General features: G+C 40.7%; 2 protein-coding genes across 2 annotated transcripts in view; one reads left to right on the top strand and one right to left on the bottom strand.

Annotated features, from left to right (window-relative positions):
- LOC142743184 (uncharacterized) overlaps positions 1–11407 on the top strand; it is a 116028-nt gene extending 104621 nt beyond the window's left edge. The window contains exons 13-14 of the mRNA XM_075853679.1: positions 1056–1182; positions 8516–11407. Coding sequence (XP_075709794.1) covers positions 1056–1146 — 91 coding nt within the window. The 3' untranslated portion in view covers positions 1147–1182; positions 8516–11407. The remainder of the gene's footprint in view (positions 1–1055; positions 1183–8515) is intronic.
- Positions 11408–13883: 2476 nt separating this feature from the next.
- LAMB3 (laminin subunit beta 3) overlaps positions 13884–19989 on the bottom strand; it is a 91566-nt gene continuing 85460 nt past the window's right edge. Inside the window, exons 20-23 of the mRNA XM_075853677.1 lie at positions 18951–19092; positions 18499–18675; positions 16900–17053; positions 13884–14602 (exon numbers count right to left, since the gene is read on the bottom strand). Coding sequence (XP_075709792.1) covers positions 14463–14602; positions 16900–17053; positions 18499–18675; positions 18951–19092 — 613 coding nt within the window. The 3' untranslated portion in view covers positions 13884–14462. The remainder of the gene's footprint in view (positions 14603–16899; positions 17054–18498; positions 18676–18950; positions 19093–19989) is intronic.

The raw sequence follows: 19989 nt of genomic DNA, 5'->3' as shown, positions 1-19989 counted from the left end.
ACTGCCACTAATAACATCTTCTGTGTAGGCTCAGTGACCCTTGTTCTTAGGATCAGAATCCACAGAAAAGTCTGTTGTGGGTTAAGGATATGTTCAACATCCGGAGTTGCAGTTTTACATAGTTTTGCTATCCAGAGAAATACATATAAAGATTCTTGAACTTGTATCCTTTAAGTGATGGTAGAGGACAAACCTCTGAGTGACAAACCTGAAAATAAAGCCACAAAATAACAAAGTATAAAAATAGCTATGAATATCGCCTCATCATTGTAAGATTCAAAACTGAAGGTGTTAATTTCTCAGTATTAAGCTTGCAATATAATGCTCTTTGAAATGAAGGTATTCGCTTCACAAAGGCTTTAGTAATAAAAGTCCATTAACATGAATTGAAGAAATCCTTGCTTTTTATATGAAAATTCAGGGACTTTTAGAGGAGGACAAACTCATATAACAGCTAAGTATAATCTATATTGGGAGGGGACCAACCAAACAAATCCCCTTTCTCAGCTGTCTGGATCGGATCCATTTGAGTATGACTGTGAGAAACAAGGTACAGATGTAGCCATCTTTATCTTGACTCTGATAACTTGCTGCAGCGTGATATCACACAACAAAACCATTGAAAGGTCATTAAAAAAAGTCAAGATAAAGGATCTTGCCACGGTGTATTTAATGTGTTAATAGTCAAGCTAAAGACTGCTACATCTGCATTGCGTAGGAATAAGGTGCACAAATTAACTTAATCAAGGTGAGAAATAAAAAATGACAATCATGTTAAGAAACATACTTTACCGCAATGTGTATGGATGACATCCAATTGTTTCATCCTCCACCTGTAGCAGAAGTCAGGTCAGAATGAAAAATGATTGTTGCATTGTGAGATAAAAAAAACGTATTATTTCTGAACCAACTTTAAAAGAGGGCATAGTTATCTCAACGTTTGTGGCCCTGTGTATGACTATTTATGAAGGAAATGTGTTCTATCTAGTTGGTTTCATGTATGACCAACTTAATGTTGTTAAGGTTTTGTTAACATATTTTAATTGTCCTCCCAGGACTTTCATGAATGGTGTTACAGCTTCAGTGAAAGGCACAAACTACACACACTGCGGCAGTGGACAAACGGGAGTCTGCTCAATTATGTGACCAACATAACGATGCTTGGACTTACGACATTTCATTGTAAGTATTTATTTCCAAGGTTAATTATATTCAGAATTGCGTGTTCTCTTGTACAGTACTGGAATTTCTGACCGCAACTTTTTTGTGTGTTAAAGAGGCTCTGTCACCAGATTATAAGTGCCATATCTTGTACATAATGTGATCGGCGCTGTCATGTAGATTACAGCAGTGTTTTTCTATTTAGAAAACGATCAATTTTGACGGAGTTATGACCTATTTTAGCTTTATGCTAATGACTTTCTTAATAGACAACTGGGCATTTTTTAGCTTTTGACCAAGTGGGCGTTGTAAAGAGAACTGTATGACGCTGACCAATCAGTGTCATACATTTCTCTCCATTCAGGTACTTAGCATAGAGTGATCTTTCTAGATCATGATTTGCTGTCACTTACTCACACATTAACGTTACTGAAGTGTCTTGAGAGTGAATAGACATTGCTTCCAGCCAGGACGCGATGTCTATTCACAATCCAGACACTTTGGTAACGTTTGTGTGAGACTTAATGACAGCTTACAGTGTGATCTTGCGAGATCACGCTGTAAGCTGTCATTTACAGCGTGATCTCGTGAGATCACGCTTGCTGTCATTAACTCCCACACAAACGTTACCGAAGTGTCGGGATTGTGAATACACATCGCTTCCTGGCTGGAAGCAATGTCTATTCACTGTCAAGAAACTTCAGTAACATTAATGTGTGAGTAAGTCACAGCAGATCATGATCTAGAAAGTCTATGGCGCTGATTGGTCAGCGTCATACACTTCTCTTTACAACGCCCACTTGGTCAAAAGCTAAAAAATGCAGAGTTAGGCATTAAGAAAGTCATTAGCATAAATCTAAAATAGGTCATAACTCCGTCAAAATGTATCGTTTTTCTAAATAAATCTACATTTTCTAAATAAATCTACATTACAGCGCAGCTCACATTATGTAGAAGATAGGACACTTATAATGTGTTGACAGAGCCTCTTTAAATAAAGATTTGAACAGTTAAAAGTGCCAAGTTCCAAGTGAAAATTGCTTGTTTCATTGCTTGTTTCATTGTAACTAAGCAATTAGTGTTAATTATTTTGAGGCTTTGTACACCTTATTGTTCCAGTGCATCTAAAATGAAAAATAAAGCAAAAAATGTCCTGTCATTTTGTGTCTACAGCTGCTATACATCTCTATACGTCTCCATGGTAACAGATAACAAACAATCCCTGTGTAGTCCACTCCCTTCCATCTGTCTCCTGCTTTTTGCTAAGCTATCAAACTTAGGTTAGGAAGAAGTAGGATACAGATAGAAAGAAGTATGACTTCAGGATCAGACTACACAGGGTCTGTTTGTTGTCTGAAACCATGGAGACACATAGGTCTGCATAGGAGATACAGACAAAAAACAGTAGGGCATTTTTAACAAAGCTTATTTATAAAGTTGCTTAAGTTTCCATTTAAGTTGCATTGGTGAAAAAAAAAAAATTGGTTGCAAAGTTGTACATAGCCTTTAAGTAATAATAGTAGCTTTCTGGATCCTTTAAAGGAACAGTGTCATCACCAATATTTTATTTATATGTTAAAGATGTTAGTGCCTTAATATAAACGTTTATTTTCATTTGTGTGTTTGTGTTTTACTGTTTTTTTTTTTCACACTTTTTCTTCCCTATGGGGGCTGCCATTTTTTGTTCCATTTCTGTGTGTGTCGATTAACGACACACACAGACATGGAATACGGCAGCCACAGTCCCATAGGGACTGCGAACGGCTCCCGTCCCATTGACTGCCGTGTACGGCGTCTGTGTGGGAACTGCGCATGCGCCGCTCCCACACAGTCCTATTCGAAATTGGCGCCGTCCGGCGCCATTTTCCTGTGGACCGGAAGTCGCGGCCGGACAGTAATATTACTACTTCCGGTCGCGGCTTCCGGACAAGTGCACATGGGACAGCGGCAGCAAAGGGAGCGGACGGGCCGCGGCGGCAGGAGCAGGTAAGCGATTTCAATGTATGTTAGTGTTTGTGTGTGTTTACTACTGCATGTAAACCTACTACACTGTGGGTTACCTCAAAAAATGGCGACACACAGTGTAGGAGGTTAAACCTTTCAAACCCCTCGTTTATCCCGGCACTAGCCAGGATAAAGGAGGGGGGGATGCTGAGCGCTCACTAGAGCGATAGCTTTTAACCCAATGTTGCAATGCTGCAATTTTGGGAACTAGCTCCAAACAGCTCCATCTAGTGACCAAAAATGGGTAGTATTATAAATTTGAAAAAATTTATAATATTTCCTGACTCGCGAAAAAAATAAAAAAAATTTGAACAATGTTTTATCACCCACACACTAAATGTTTAAATTTAAAAAAAAAAACATGTTTTTGGGGCGACACCATGCCTTTAAAGCGGATCTGTCAGCCCAATATGATTCCCTAGGTAAGGGCAACATATTATTGGGACAGGTCCGGCTAATAAGAACGATCAAAGAATACACTGGCCTCATAGTTTTAAGTCTGGTGTATTCATGAGGAGAGTGCTTTTCCCATCCTATTCTGCGGTGGTAGACGGGCTCAGAGCCGCCATCAGGGGGGTATTAGGGGCCCGTTTTTTTCACCAAAAGAATGTCGTGAGCAGCGGGCCCCCCCTCTCATGGGGGCCGTCAAACACTGCCGACCGATCGCGCGCACCTGCAAACTCCCGCACGTGCGCACTCGCGAGCGTCCGCGAACGCCCGCACTCGCGAACGCCCGCGCACCCGCGAAAGCCCGGAAGCGTGCACCCGCGACAGCCCGGGCGCTCACAGACGCAACAGCCGTGGACACACATGGACCCAACTTACCTGGAGCCTGGCTGGAGGTGAAGGACTGGACGTCTGGACCGAAGGCATCGCCTGGAAGACATCGCCTGACAAGGACTGGAGTGGGAGCAGCTCTTCTGACACAGTGAGTAAAGTGTCTCAAAGTGCTGTTTAACCCGTTAGTGACCGACCCATCGTGTTTCTACGTCGGTCACTAACGGGCCTTATTCCGATGCCATAGACTTTTTACGTCGCGGCATCGGAATAAGTTTACAGAGCAGGGAGCTGTCAGATCTCCCTGCTCTCAGCTGCTAGAGGCAGCTGAGGGCTGGGAGCGTCCCTGCTCTGCCGTGTGAGATCGATATTAGTATCGATCTCACATGTTTAACCCCTCAGATGCGGTGCTCAATAGCGAGCACCGCATCTGAATGGTTTTGGAGAGAGGGAGGGAGCTCCCTCTCTCCCCCACCGACACCCGGCGATACGATCTAATAAAGGCCCCCAGGCTGCCTGGAGTGAATGCCTGCTAGATCATGCCGCAGGCATGACCTAGCAGATGCCTGTCCGTGTTAAACGGACAGGCAGTAATACACTGCAATACAAAAGTATTGCAGTGTATTATAAATGCGATCGCAGAATCGCATATTATAGTCTCCTAATGGGACTAGTAAAAAAGTGAAAAAAAAGTTTAATAAAGTTAATTTTAAAAAAAATGTGAAAAAAATTAAAAACCCAGCTTTTCCCCTTACAAAATGCTTTACTATTAAAAAAACAAAATAAAGTTAAAAAGTTACACATATTTGGTATCGCCGCGTCCGTAACGACCCCGACTATAAATCTATTACATTATTTAACCCGCACGGTGAACGGCGTAAAAAAAATAATAAAAAACTATGGAAAAATTGCTGTTTTCTGTGAATACTGACTTTAAAAAAATGTAATAAAAAGTGATCAAAAAGTCGCATCTACTCCAAAATGGTACCAATAAAAACTACAAGTCGTCCCGCAAAAAAAAAGCCCTCATACAACCGCATCGGCGAAAAAATAAAAACGTTACGGCTCTTCAAATATGGAGACACAAAAACAAATAATTTTGAAAAAAAAACGTTTTTACTGTGTAAAAGTAGTAAAACATACAAAAACTATACAAATTTGGTATCGTTGCAATCGTAACAACCCGCTGAATAAAGTTATTGTGTTATTTATACCACACGGTAAACGGCGTCGATTTAGGACGCAAAAAAGAGTGGCGAAATTTCAGATTTTTTTCTATTCCCCCCCAAAAAAAAGTTAATAAAAGTTAATCAATAAATAATATGTACCTAAAAATGGTGCTATTAAAAAATACAACTTGTCCCGCAAAAAACAAGACCTTATACAGCTATGTCGACGCAAAAATAAGAAGGTTATAACTCTTGGAATGCGACGATTGAAAAACGTAAAAAATAGCTTCGTCATTAAGGTCCAAAATAGGCTGGTTATTAAGGGGTTAAGTATAGCCCTGTTCACACAGAGTATTTTGCAGGCAGAAAAAAATCTGCCTCAAAATTCCTTAAAGAATTTTGAGGCAGATTTTGACCTGCCCAAACTATCTTGCCGCGTTTTTTTGCTGCGTTTTTTGCCCGCGGCGATTGAGGACAGCAGACAAAAAACGCAGCAAAAACTGCATTTTCTGTCTCCCATTGATTTCGATGGGAGGTCAGAGGCGGAACAGCGGCAAGAAAGGACGTGCTGCTTTTTCTTTTTTCCACGACTGGCTCCCATTGATTTCAGATTAAATCAATGGGAGGCGGTTTTGGAAGTTGTTTGGTGCTGATTCTGACGCAGTGTCCGAGTCGATATCAAGGCCCATAAACTTTGTGAACTGGGCCTTATTGTTAGGGTTTATTCAGATGAACGTGTAATACATCCGTGCAACGTGCGTGATTTTCACGCGCCTCGCACGGACCTATCGAAATCAATGGGAGGCAGAAAATTCATTTTTCGCTGCGATTTTTGTCTGCTGTCCTCAATCGCCGTGGGCAAAAAATGTGGCAAGATAGTGTGGGCAGGTCAAAATCTGCCTCAAAATTCGGTGCGCGCTTCCAGGCAGTCACGGGTGCGCGGGCGGTCGCGCACGCTCGCAAGTGCGCACGCGCGGGAGTTTGCGGGTGCGCGCGATCGGTCGCGTGGGCGGTGTTTGACGGCCCCCATGACGAGAGAGGGGGCCCGCAGCTCACGACATTCTTTTGGTGAAAAAAACGGACCCCATTGCAGGGTCCTGTTTTTTTCTACCAAAGGCAAGTCGCGGCAGTTGCCGGGCCCCCCTTTCAATTAGGTTTGGACGGGCCCCTCACATCAGTACCCCTAATACCCCCCTGATGGCGGTCCTGGGTAGCATGATATAGTGCTGGACGGAGTACCGTTAACAGGCGGTGCCACGGTAGGGGGGCCCAGAAAATTTTGCTGTATGGGGCCCTGAAATACCTGATGGCGGCCCTGGACGGGCTGCTGTATATGCAGATACACAGCAGCCAGCCGTAAATCACTGTGAGGAGGCCACGGGCAGAACTCTTCTCATGAATACACCAGACAGAATTGTGAGTCCGGTATATTCTTTGATTGCTCCTATATATTGCTCCTAATATTTTTTTGTGTTTTGACTAATATGAAACCGGACCTGTCCTGTGATATACTGCCCTTACCTAGGGCAATATATTGAGCTGACAGATACGCATTAACCAAGGCTTAGCTAAATGCATGACAATATACTATTATATACACAGAAAAAGCAGAGTACAAAGCCAGGTATATATATATATATATATAAAAGTATAACATTAATTACACAAATCAAACAAACATCTTAAAAACGTACATGAATGGAGAGACTCTATAGTATTGTAAATACAAGTAAACAGATACTCCAGGTATATATGGCAGTAAGTATTGCACTATATTCCTTATAGTGAGGATATATGAAATGGGAGGTGTGTTAACCTATAGGCAAATATTCCCTCATGTAAATACCCATAAGTAATGGACATAATAATAGTTTATCAAAGGGGAGAGCTTGAATGTTATAAATAGTTGTAGAGAACCTTACCCATGTCAATAGTCCTGGAAGCCTGGATAGCTTGTATTAGACCGCTAATAACTCTCCCCTTTGATAAACTGCCCCTCGGACTATTGGGACTATTATGTCCATTACTTATGGGTACTTACTGCCATATATACCTGGAGTATCTGTTTACTTGTATTTACAATACTATAGAGTCTCTCCATTCATGTACCTTTTTAAGATGTTTGTCTGATATGTGTAATTAATAAAATTTGTTATATTTTTATATATATACCTGGCTTTGTACTCCGCTTTTTCTGTGTATGTATATTTATTATGGAGTTGCCTTTTCATTACAAAAGGGAGAGTGGGACATAGGGACATTACCTAGCCCGCTATTATTTTGAATCAGGAGTTTGTAGAATTATAACAATAAACTATTGTTGCTAATATTTATTCCTCTGCAAAGGAATGGATTGTGACAATATATAAAAAATGGCCTTCAGAACACATTTTGGTGATTGTTTATATAAACAATTGTAATGAAATTAATTTACAGAAAACACTCTTTTATAAATTTGGCAGATCTTTAAAGGGCATTTTCGATCAAAGGCCATATATTAGCTAGGCCCCATGCACACGACCGTAAAAATTCTCCGTAATTGCGGATCATAATACGATCCGCAATTACGGACCCATTCAGTTCTATTGGCCGCGGACATGTCCTATCTTTTGCTTTTTACGTGCCATGCTCCCATACTATGTATGGGAGCATGGGCCGAAAATGCGGGCGCCTGTTGGCGGCCGTCGGCTGCCGGCCATGCCCGCAATTGCGGCCCGTGATTAAAGTCACCGCCGTGTGCATGAGGGTCACCTGGCGATAAGCTGATAATCGTAATTGTCCCACTGATGAAACGACCAGCGATCAGATGCAATTTGTAGGTTTAGTGTTCAATGTGCTGCAGTGCCATCACAGGGGAAATGAAGCATTGCATGGTTCCCATTAAAATCAATTGACTGTCTGTGTAATGCATGAACGTGTTGGGTCCTCCAGACAGGGAGAGTTGCTATTTGTGGACGCCTGCTGCTCCGGCTAATGTATAAGTATCCTGAAAGGGGAAACCTCTATTTATTGACTTAGAAGAGTGTATTAAAATGGGTTTCCTAAACCAGACAACCCTTCTTTTAATACTAGAATGGTAAATTTGTAAACTTGTTATACATAGAACATGCTGACTAAAGGACGGTTTTTTGACAGTCTCTGAGCAACGAATTAAGTACCAATTTGGCTACATTTCCTATCTTTACGTTAGCAAACATGCCAATGTCTCTGTTTGTAAAATAAACTTATTTACCAATCTTTGAATTACAGATGTAGTTTTTGTTGTGTGATATCACACTGCAGCAAGTTATACAACTCAAGATAAACTTGGCTACATCTGTACACATTTAAGAATGATTATACAATTGTGATAATGGCTGCTTCAAGGATTAGTTTTTAAATAACATGTACATCTTTCTTTGCAGCAGAAGGGCTACACAGTTAACTCTGTATTGAAGCCAAACATTGATCACGCTTCAGAGGGAAGCATGGGAAGCTTCCTTTCATTTCCTCTTTGAGAACACCGCCTGGATAACAAAGGCATTTTTAGAGGGACACAGCAGTGGTTTTTGTCAAGCAAGGGCTGATCCCTCATCAAGGAGATATTATTGTCTCTGCAGTATCGCCATGGCTAGGCTTGAAAACCATCTACAAGCATTATGGACACTACAAGGAGGACTATGACTACGTGCACAATCAAGACGCTTCCTTGTGCAACTTATGTACAATTGTAAATCACACTGGCAGCAATGCCTTGTATATTGTGTATTTGCAGGTTAGCTTTGTATCACTTTTGTTAAATGTTAGGTTATGTTCACACGCAAACTCAAAAACTTCTTAAAATACGGAGCTGTTTTCAAAAGAAAACAGTTTCTAATTTTCCAAAGTTTTTTAAGCCACTCACGATTCTCGCTGCGTGATTTACGGCCGTTTTTGGAGCTATTTTTCAATGGAGTCACTGAAAAACGCCTCCAAAAACGTCCCAAGAAGTGTCCTGCACTTTTTTTTTTTAAGAGCCGTCATTTTACGCACCTAATTTTGACAGCGACGAGTAAAATAAAGGCTTGTGGGAACAGAACATCGTAATTCCCATTGAAAGCAATGGGCAGATGTTCGTAGGCGTATTAGGGGCGTTTTTTTCAGGCGTAATTCGAGGCGTAAAATGCCCAAATTACGTCTGAAACCACTGCGTGTGAACATACCTTCAGTGTTTTGGATTTGGTAGGATACAGCGACTATCAGGAGCATTTAATAGCTTTACATTGTAAATTGATGTAACACGTTTTCCCATAAAGCTGTTGATAGGCCTGAAGCTTTCACAATGGTAGGTGACTTATGTAGGTGCGCTCTAAGGCCTAGTGCACACTTCAGTCTTTTTCTTCAGGGTGCTAGCCGTTTTTCATTTCAATGGGGCCATGCACACTTCAGTTTTTATTACGGTCCCGTTGCTCCGTTCCGACGAGCATGTCCTACTTTGGTCCGAGATTCCGTGACCGTGAGGCCCATGCAAGTCAATGGGGCCGTCAAAAAAACTGAAGGCACACGGAAGGCATCCGTGTGCTGTCCGTGTGTGACGGAGCCGTTGCCTAGCAACGGCTGGGCGGGCAGAAGTACATTACAGATATATTACACTAATCGGCAGCCACTTCTCTCTATCCAGCACTGATAGAGAGAAGAGGCTGCTGATAAAAATAAAATAAAAAGCAGTTCATACGTACCCCGGTCATTGTCTTGGTGATGAGTCCCTCTTCTTCCTCCAGTCCGACCTTCCTGTATGACACGGCAGCCTGTGATTGGCTGCATAGGCCGCTGCAGCCTGTGATTGGCTGCAGAGGCGGTCACGTGGGATGAAGCGTCATACCTGGAGGCCGGCCTTCTGATGTCATCCAGACTTGCGTGACCGCCACTACAGCCTGTGATTGGCTGCAGCGGTGACATGGGATGAAAAGTCATCCCAGGAGGCCGGACAGGAGGAAAATGCAGGGAGTTCTGGGTAAGCATGAACTGATTTTTTTTATTTCATAAATTGTATTTTGCAAGCGCCGAGCATGGTCATTCTTCAGCGCTAGTCACTGTCCAGGGTGCTGAAAGAGTTACAGCCGATCAGTGCAGCCCATTAACTCTTTCAGCACCCTGTACAGTGACTAGCGCTGAACAACCCTGCTATTTCAGCACCCTGGACAGTACCATGCTTGGTGCTCGGAAACGGAAACACAGGAGTGCACACGGAAATCACACGGCCGCTAAAACGGGCTCATGGACTCGTCAAAAACAGCCGTGAAAACGGTGATGGAAGTGTGCACGAGGCTTAAGAGAAGCTATTGTGCTTGGCCAGTTCTATTCACTTTTATATATAACAGACACCAGAAAGGACAATTGATTTTATGCATGGCTGTCAATAAAGGCAAACAGCACTATATGGTTTCTGACTGAAAGGATCGTGCTGAAAACACAATACAGTCATTTAATCAACAGATAAGAACACAATGAATAAATTAATGAATGAATGAATGAATGAATGTGAATAGTCATATGTCTGTGTTATTTCAGTTTTACAATAGAAAGATTTATTAAATGTAGAGCTACTTACAATGTACTGTACTAGCAAAAATATATCCGCAAATATATTGATTCTAATCCAGCACAAGAAACGGCACTCCAACTATACAGACTTGTGTTTTCTTCTCTAGCAGTAAATATATTGGTGTTATAAATATTGCGTAGTGACAGCTTGGCACCACTTTGTGCCAAGGGCTAAGCCACATTATAGTATTATTGCTCAGGCTAGGAATTATGAAGACCATAAGAAAAAAGTTTGCTGGATATTTCAGACGCAAATGGACTCTGTAAAAGCCTATTTATAGCTTTTTAATGCAGCAATTTTATTAAATATTGACGAGTATGCCTTTGTATATATAAATGCAGTGAAATGGTTCTGCTTCTGTAATTCAGATATAAATGACTTTTTTATGTGGAAATCCTCAGCTTTGTTTTAATCATTGTCTATTTAGCTGGTTACAGCAGTTGTGTATGACCTAAACCTTGGTCTTAAAGGTTCACACAGAGAGAAGAGAGAAGCCTTAAAAAATCTTATCTACATTGAATTTTCTAGAGGCAAATCAGCCTGATTAACTGCGTATCTCATACCTGACACATTGATTCTCCCATTTCTATAGATTAGAGAATATTTAAAGTGAAGGTCCACCATTAAACGTCTTCTGACACTTTGAGAGAAGTCATGCTGTCATATGACGATGCACCAGGACTCGACTAATGCAGATACAACCAGGAGGACCACAGCGGCACAGGGAGAATGATCAGGATAGGTTAGTCCCACAATGGGGAACATGTACTGCTATTTGCAGTGAAATTGTGTGTTTGTAACATAAGGATTTCCCATGGTTATGTGCATATTCTGATAACACAGATGCAGGACTGCTAGGAATTCATAAGAAAAACAAACATGCAGTTTGCTGATGGACGGACAGAAAATCACTGCGAATGTAAAGTCTTCCCAGCTCAATTATGGGAATAGTCATGCTTGGAAACTAAGCAAGCACAACCAAAGATTAGCAAAGATATCCAGGCACACTGAGCACTGATCCTCAAAAAGCTCAGATAGATATGTCATCACCATTTAGGTATAAATTACTACATTTACTAAATGACTACCTTCTTCAGGATTTTTCTGAGACTTTTTTAGTCCTGCTGGTGGGGTCAGTCCTGTTTCTAACCCTGCACGAGATGTAATATACAGGATCTTTTCACTCACAGAATGTCACTTCATCTTTGATGCAGGGTTTTAGAAGATTTATTATATTTCTAATGGCTGGCTTTGCCTGGGGAGGTGAAGAATGACCAGAATACCAGAAGACGAGGGTTGAAAAAAATATTCTAGTCATGGACATGACACACAGAGCACTATAAGTCACTATGGTCTACCAAGAAGAAATTAAAATGTTGCAACTGAAATAAGGAGCGCGGGTTAGGTAGGTCTTGAGGACAGTGAGAAATTGGGCTTTTCTTTATTTTGTCTGCTTATATGCCTTTAACCAATACAGAACTCCGTTATGTCTTGAGCTCTGCAGGATAGTCTTATTTCATGAACCAGTTAAAAGATGAACCATATTAAAGGATAATCCTTTTATATTAAAGTGAAATAGACTAAGCAATATAATGCATGGTTTCTTTATTTTTTTTTCTATTACATACAAATGCAGCTTATGATATAAATAAATATTTAAAAGAATATCAATATTATATTGTTAAATGAGTCTGTGAAAGAATACATCTGGCGTGAACATCGACATTTAAACAACAGCAACAGGAGAATAGACAAAAAATTCAAATAATCCTAAAACATTGTGACCACTTCAAATAATGACAAAAACAATAGAAATAGCGAATAACGCAAAATGTAGGTATAAAAATTTACAATAAATGTGTAGTATTTTTTTGTGGCCGATTCCTTTATCCTTCTTCTCACAAATCTGTGTCTGGCTGTTAAGCTGGCCGTACAAAAGTTTGTTTCGAATTACAGCTATCACCCCGGAACTTTGCTTAAAGGGGTTTAATAAAAAAATTGAAATTAAAGAGGAGACAAGCTGCTGCCAGATACTTCTGACAGCAACTTATCTCCCAACAGAACGTAGGGAGGCATGTTGAAATTTGGGATGTCCGTATCCTCGTATTCCCCATTGTTTGTTGTCGAATAACAGTTGGGCTGCCCCCATACACATTAAATTGTTGATGGATGCAGCAAAATTACTGGGATCTACCAATACTTACTTAAGGTGTATGGGCAGCTTAAGACCCTTTAACACAAAATACCTCTCAGTAAATTTAGGTTTTTTTCCACAATTTTTGCAAAATCTCAGCAATATGGCATTCTTGTGATGGGATTTTCCAAAAATCACAGCAAAACAACACCATATTGCTGCAGCTGCAAAAATTGCTGCAAAAACACATATTGACCACGTCGTATGAACACAGCCCAAGAAAAACGTAAAGAACAGCACCAGATACATTTTAAACAAGGATGCACAACTGCTAAGTTGGGAAGGTCCAACTTCATATTTTTATCCAGGAAGTTAGCAGCAACAGCATCAGTTCAGTAGTAGAATTATTAATTTATTATGAATTTTTTAAGCAAACAAGATGAAAGATCTCCAATATGTCTCCAAAAGGCAGCACTGTCAGAGAAACTTGCAGGCGTTGTATATTTGTGGTTTTTGTGTAATGTGATTCAATCCTATTGCAAGGTTTTCAATGATGTGGTGAAGTACATGTAATAGGTTTAAAAGTTGTGAACAGGATGTTGACCCATGATGCTTTATAATGTAACACTCTTACAATAAATTAATTTTTCTAGTGCATCTGGGGCCACCTCAATGGTCTTTGGCCATCCAAAAGGTGCCCTTTAACTTCTCCAAAGGACTTCACATGAAACAAAAATATACTCAAAGGCTACAAACACCTTTTTTAAAATAAAACAATGTAACAGTGTGCTTAGTGTAACTTTGTAATCGACTTTTTATTCAAAATTATTTTTCCTTTTTCGATACAGCTGCTATGTATTCTGTATACAGAGCAGCTGTATCTAGCGCTGAAACCAGTATCCGTCAGGTCAGTGGGACTCACAAGTTCAGTGACAGTGGGTCCTATATGTCTCTAACACCCAGGATCGAGCTGTTATTGATCACATCTAATGTGATCATTAACAGCTCGATCCTGCGTGTCGGAGACATATAGGACCCACTGTCACTGAGTTCATCAGTTTTGCTGACCTGACGGATACAAGTTTTAGCGCACGATACAGCTGCTCTGTTTGCAGGATAAATAGCAGCTGTATCTGAAAAATTACAAATCATTTTTGATAAAAAGTAATTACAAAGTTGTACCAATCAGACAATTTTTTTTTTTTTTTTACAAAAATCATTTTCAAAGGTGTTCATAGCCTTTAATTATCAGACCTAACCAATGACACTTGATGATTTGGTTGATATAACAAGACAATTAGCCAATGGCAGTCTTTGACAATTGAACTAGTAGTGCATGGCTCCAAAGTGGAGGAATCCTGACTTATTATGTCAAGTGTCACGTGTTACAAGTGACCAGATAAATTACCCTCAAGATCTAAGTTAAAAGGTTAACTACTGAAAGGTTGCTTATGGCTACTGGGCTGACTACTAGTTAGATGAACTATTTACTGATTGGTAATGACTGCAGTAGCAGACACGAATTTACTTTGTTAGAGGGTGTTAGAACTCACCCATGAAATTTGAAATAATAACTGTTTGTGTACAAGCAGAGACGTGAAGACTATTCAAGTAAAATTCAGATATAGACAAATGGAAATGCCCCACTGTTTTTTTAATCTCTGCAGGTTGCGTAATTGTCAGCTTTGGTACGGATGTGATCTCGGATGCCCCTGACCTCATCTTCCAAGTCCTGAAGCTTGGAAATTTTGTTCATCACGGATTGCTGGCCCTCTCGAAGCTCGTCTTCAATTTCTGTTAGAAAATAAATAATTAACCTTAGTTACTGGCCATGCAATATTTTGGCTGTGAACCAACAGCATCATGGATAACCAGCTTTAAAGAAATTGAGTGTACAGAAATCTGCTTGTCAATCTGTTGCTTCCCCAAATCTTATCCTTATCTTAAAGCAAACAGAATTTGTAATGAACACAGATATTAGATAACAATCATAGGTAAAAACAATAAACCACTAATAATACAAATTGTGTGTAAAGGATCTGCCAGGCACTGCTTCTGTATCAACGCCCATAGGTAATCAGTCTGCACCTGCTTCTATGTCTGTGAGACTGACTCCATCTTCCACCACTCAGGATGGCAGGCTTAGGAGTGGGAGAGCCTATCACAGCCTGGCCAGACGGAGCTAGCTCCCGCCCTCTGTCTATGTATACCTGCCTTTCCTGTTCCTCCTTGCTTGTGATTCTTCTCTGTTGGTTTCCTGGCCCTGCTGCAGCTTCTTGAACTATTTGTCCCTGTTTCGTATTGACCCTGACTTGCTGACTACTCTCCTGCTCTGCGTTTGGTACCTCGTGCTCTCCTGGTTTGACTCGGCTTGTTCACTACTCTCCTGCTCTGCGTTTGGCACCTCGTACTCTCCTGGTTTGACTCGGCTCGTTTACTACTCTTGTTGCTCACGGTGTTGCCGTGGGCAACTGCCCCGTTTCCCTTAGGTTCTGTGTTCCCTTGTCTGTTTGTCTGTCGTGCACTTATTGAGTGTAGGGACCGTCGCCCAGTTGTACCCCGTCGCCTAGGGCGGGTCGTTGCAAGTAGGCAGGGACTGAGTGGCGGGTAGATTAGGGCTCACTTGTCTGTTTCCCTATCCCTGTCATTACATTGTGGGTGGCATAATTGTTAGTAATTCTTTCCAGCTTTGGGTCAAGCACATAAATTAAAGTGAGATAACAAATCCTTGAAGATGTTTACTTTGCCCTCATAGTTTTGTTTTCCGCCTGACACTTTTTAAATGAGACCAGAAAGTGACATATAAATCATAATTTCAGAGAACACATTACCATGCTCCAGAGTCCGATGACAGTGTACTTTACACTACCCAAGCCGCCACTTGGCATTGTGCATCGTGATCTTAGGCTTTTGTGCTGCTACTGCTGCTGCTGCTGCTGCTGCTGCTGGACCATGGAAACTCATTTCATAAAGCTCCTGATGCATAGTCCTTGTGCTGATGACACTTCGTGAAGCAGTTAGGAACTTTATAGTGAGCGATACAACAGAGGATAGTTTTTTTTACACTCCACGTGATTCAGCACTCAGTGTCTCTGCTCTGGGAGTTTGCGTGGTCTACAGCTTGCGGCTGTGCTGTTGTTAACCCTAGACACTTCCGCTCTATAATAATAGCACTTGCAGTTAATTAGAAATTTCAGAAACTAACTTGTGGCAACGGTGGCATCCTATGACGGTGCCACATTTAAAGTCACTGAGTACTACCCATACTACAAGAATGTTTGTCTATGGCTGTGTGCTTCGTTTTATACACCTGTTTGCAATGGGTGTAGCTAAAACACCTGAATTAATTAATTGGGAGGGATGTTCACATAAGTTTGTCCATATAGTGTATACATGCCCTGTGTGCCTAAAGGCCCTATTACACGTTACTACGATCCCCAAACCTTTCTATCATGTCGGCAGCGCATCTCCCTATTTACACAGGGAGATGTGCTGCCGACAATGATAACATTTTATGCTGCATAAACTATACAACTAGCCAATGAATGATCGTTTGCTCGTTCATTGGCTGATCGTTGCCCTTTTTACACAGGGCAATTACTGGGAAAGAGCGTCTTGTGAATGCTCGTTTGCCCGATAATTGGGTGTAAAAGTTTTTGATGCCAAGAATAATGTAGTCTGCAGCGGAAACCTAACGGACCCCATCATTAGTCAATGTGATCCATCAAGATCTGTTTAAAAACAGATCCATCATAGCTGTCATGGCTCCATTATGAATAGAAGCCATGATAACAGTGCTAACAGACTGGGCAGCTTCAGACTGAACAGAAGGCCTATGGCTATCTTCGAAGGAACATATTGCTAAGACTCTCCGACGCTTCTACAAAATGTGTGGGAAGCTTTCAGATCAATACAGACAGAAAGACGTCAGATGGTGCCATTCAGTATGTTGCTCCCATAGTAAGCAATAATTAACTGTTTTTCCTCCTGACAGATTGAAGCCCTACAGTACGTACACTATTAATATAACCTGATACAGCATAGGGTGAACAGTTGTCTAGCATGCACGGGTACAAACAAGTTTCTCTTACCATTCATCTTTCTCAGAATATTTTCAGATTCTTTAAAAAGCTGATCAGCCTCTATCTTGATATTTGTGACCTTCTGGCCCTGAGCACCAAGTTTGGATGCTTGGCCTAAGCGGTTCTTTAGGAGGGCATATTTGTCCTTTACAGCATCTAGACCCTGTATGATAGATATCATAGTGTTTAATTACAATAGCATTACAATGGCTATACATAGATGGTCCTTGAGCCAATTGTAACTACAGAATTTGTGTGGTGCAGGCTTGCTACAGATTGTTTCTATTCTCATTGTGAGACGCATAAGTCACCATGTACACTTGTCTAGAAGAGTCAATTTCTTCACCAGTGTTATTCATGCAATCTAGACAATCTTCTGTGATACAGAAGCACAAATCTCTCTACAAAATATCAGTGCAGGGAAAATGTATCAGTCTTGAATTTAACTTATAATGAAACTCATATAAATTCCCCACAAGCAACAGGTTCCTCTGCATGAGGTAAATCCAGACTTGGAGGTGCAACTTGAAGCACCTGAGCCTCAATAGAAAATATGTGACAAGACTCCCCAATCATTAGGTGCTGTGTTTTTGGTACCAATGTGGCTGTTGGGTTGCCCAATGTACAGGTGTGACTTTAACCCCTAGTTATGCCCCTGTTTGAAGTCCATAGTTTTCTTTAAAGTGAATATCCACAAAATTCTGTGCTGATTAATTTCTTAATACATATAATATTATTACTTTGTTTTATGTTAAGCTCCAGACCCCCTGAATAGACGGAGTTAAAAGAAGACATTACTGTATACCGTTTTATTTTTGAGTTCAATGTATAAAAGTATGGAGTTAGCTCTTAAGTCCATCTACCGGTAGTTGAATACAGCCTAATGAAAGCCCCTAGGTCGGCCATCTTAGTCCTTCTATTAAGCTGTGTTAGAGGCAGGGATTCATGTGAAAGCGGTAAAAGTACAATACACTGCAATATTAGAGTGCATTGTACAAGGGATCGAACAATTGCATGTTTAAATCCTCAAGTGGAATTAAAAAAGGTTTTAAAAATGAGCTAAACAAAGTTTTTACTAAGATAGGAAAAAAAATGAAACATATTCCCCTAAAGTAATGTAAAAATTAAAAAAATAAACATAATTGGCATGGCTGCATCGGTAAAAGTCTGAACTATTACAATATAACATTATTTATCCGGCAGGATGAACTCTGTTGCTGTTTTTTTTTTATCACCTCTGCCAAAATAAATGGAATAAAAAGTGATAAAAAAGACTTCTGCACCTGAAAATGGTACAAATAAAACCCACAGCCCTCACACAGCACTTTTGATGGAAAATGTAAAAGTTATAGGTCTCAGAATACGGCGACACAATTTTTTAACAAATGTTTTTTATTTTTATTTTTTATCAAGTGAATAGGAGCAGAGCTGCAGTTCGACAGCACGGCCGTTATGCAATGTACGGAGCCAACTGCTTCCGGCTCTGTACATTGCATACTGTGCAATGACATCCGGTGGATAGGTCATCAGTTGTCCGGTAGTGGAAAACCACTTTAAGTGCATGTCACTAAACTGAATAAGTATTCATCAATCCGATTCTACAAGTACCTGTTGTGCATCCATAGCTTTCCTATGCGCTTCCTCAGCTCCATGCTTGGCCTGACCAGCTTGCTGTAGACTTTCTGCAGTTCCTTCACGTAATTTCTCTACTCGCTGTGTAAAGACCTGGAGCTGACCATGAACATCTGTCAACCCCTTTTCTACAGGGCCTAGAACTTGCTCAATCTGCAATGGAAATTCATGTTGGTCAGTTTGGTGCATCACAAGAATTTTTTTTATAGCCCCATATAAATTAAAATATAGATATTAGCCTTCTTGGACATGTGAAAATGTATTTTTATTTTAAAAACCATGCGGTGACACATCCTTCATCTTGGAGCCAAAAGCTCTTCACAAAAAAAAAAAAAAGATATTCTAAGAGGATTTAGCTATAACTTCAGTCAGTAATGGTGCAATACATAATGGGATACAATAAGTAGCATGTCTCTACTGGGTCTCACCTCTTGCATACGATCTTGAATTTGCAGCAAAGATGTGCTTGATCCACGGATTTTATCTTCTGCTTCCTGGAGGATTTTTTTCGCTTGCCTAATATTGTCTACCACACCATCCACATTTTCTTCAACACGGATTGCTGTGTTCCTAAGGTTGAGGATCGTAAAGAGACCCATTATTCAGGACCCAGTATTGATTTAACTATTTAAGTAAAATGATGGGATAGTTAGGCCTGTACCCTGAATTTACAGCCAGCCCAGGACACTAGACGTTTGGACTCCACCTTTGTGTCTATCATGATTCTACTACCCGTCATCTGATGCTGATTATACACATTAGAGACTTTTTGTCAGGATCTGCTGACTATATACAGTAGTATGTATAAGAGCAGCTTGACTGTCACCTGACATGTGCCACCAGGAAAAACAAGGATGGGGCATGTTGATAACTTTCTTACGCGTATAGCCAGGGGTCCTTATTTCACTGAACTTTAAGTATCCATGCATAAGATTATTCCAGTACCTACAACTTTTTTTTATGTGTATGGCCATCCCAATGGAGTTTTCCCACCACTGGATGTGATGGCATATTGCTAGGGCCCCTCATTGATCCTCGGAATGCTGAAGCCAAGATGTTGAAACTCCTTCACAGTTTTTTCCTGCACATTTTGATTTCCATCAACCCACCATAACACAGCCCCATTCACTTGAATGTAACTTTGTTGCAGTTCCCTGCACAGTGAGTAGACGGAAGCGCTTCTGTGAGGAGAAAAATAACTTGATCTAGTTTGTACACAGCAGCCATCAGCCTGAAAGTCCCCAAATGTCTGCCATCATGGAAAACAAGGATGGGGCATGTTGATTTTCAACAGGGTTCGTTTGACGAAAATCTTATGTGTATGGCCATTTTAAAGGGGTTTTTCACCATGGCCAGTGATGGCACCGCTTGGATGATCTCTTGATGATCTCCAGTATTTCAACATGTATTCTGCTAGACTACACTGTTCTTATACAATATACTTCATGGACTTCATGAACTAGTATA

Source organism: Rhinoderma darwinii, chromosome 2 (assembly GCF_050947455.1).
Source record: "Rhinoderma darwinii isolate aRhiDar2 chromosome 2, aRhiDar2.hap1, whole genome shotgun sequence".
Lineage (NCBI taxonomy): Eukaryota > Metazoa > Chordata > Amphibia > Anura > Rhinodermatidae > Rhinoderma > Rhinoderma darwinii.
The sequence above is the reverse complement of the archived record's forward strand: the minus strand, read 5'-3'. Positions and strand labels throughout refer to the sequence as shown.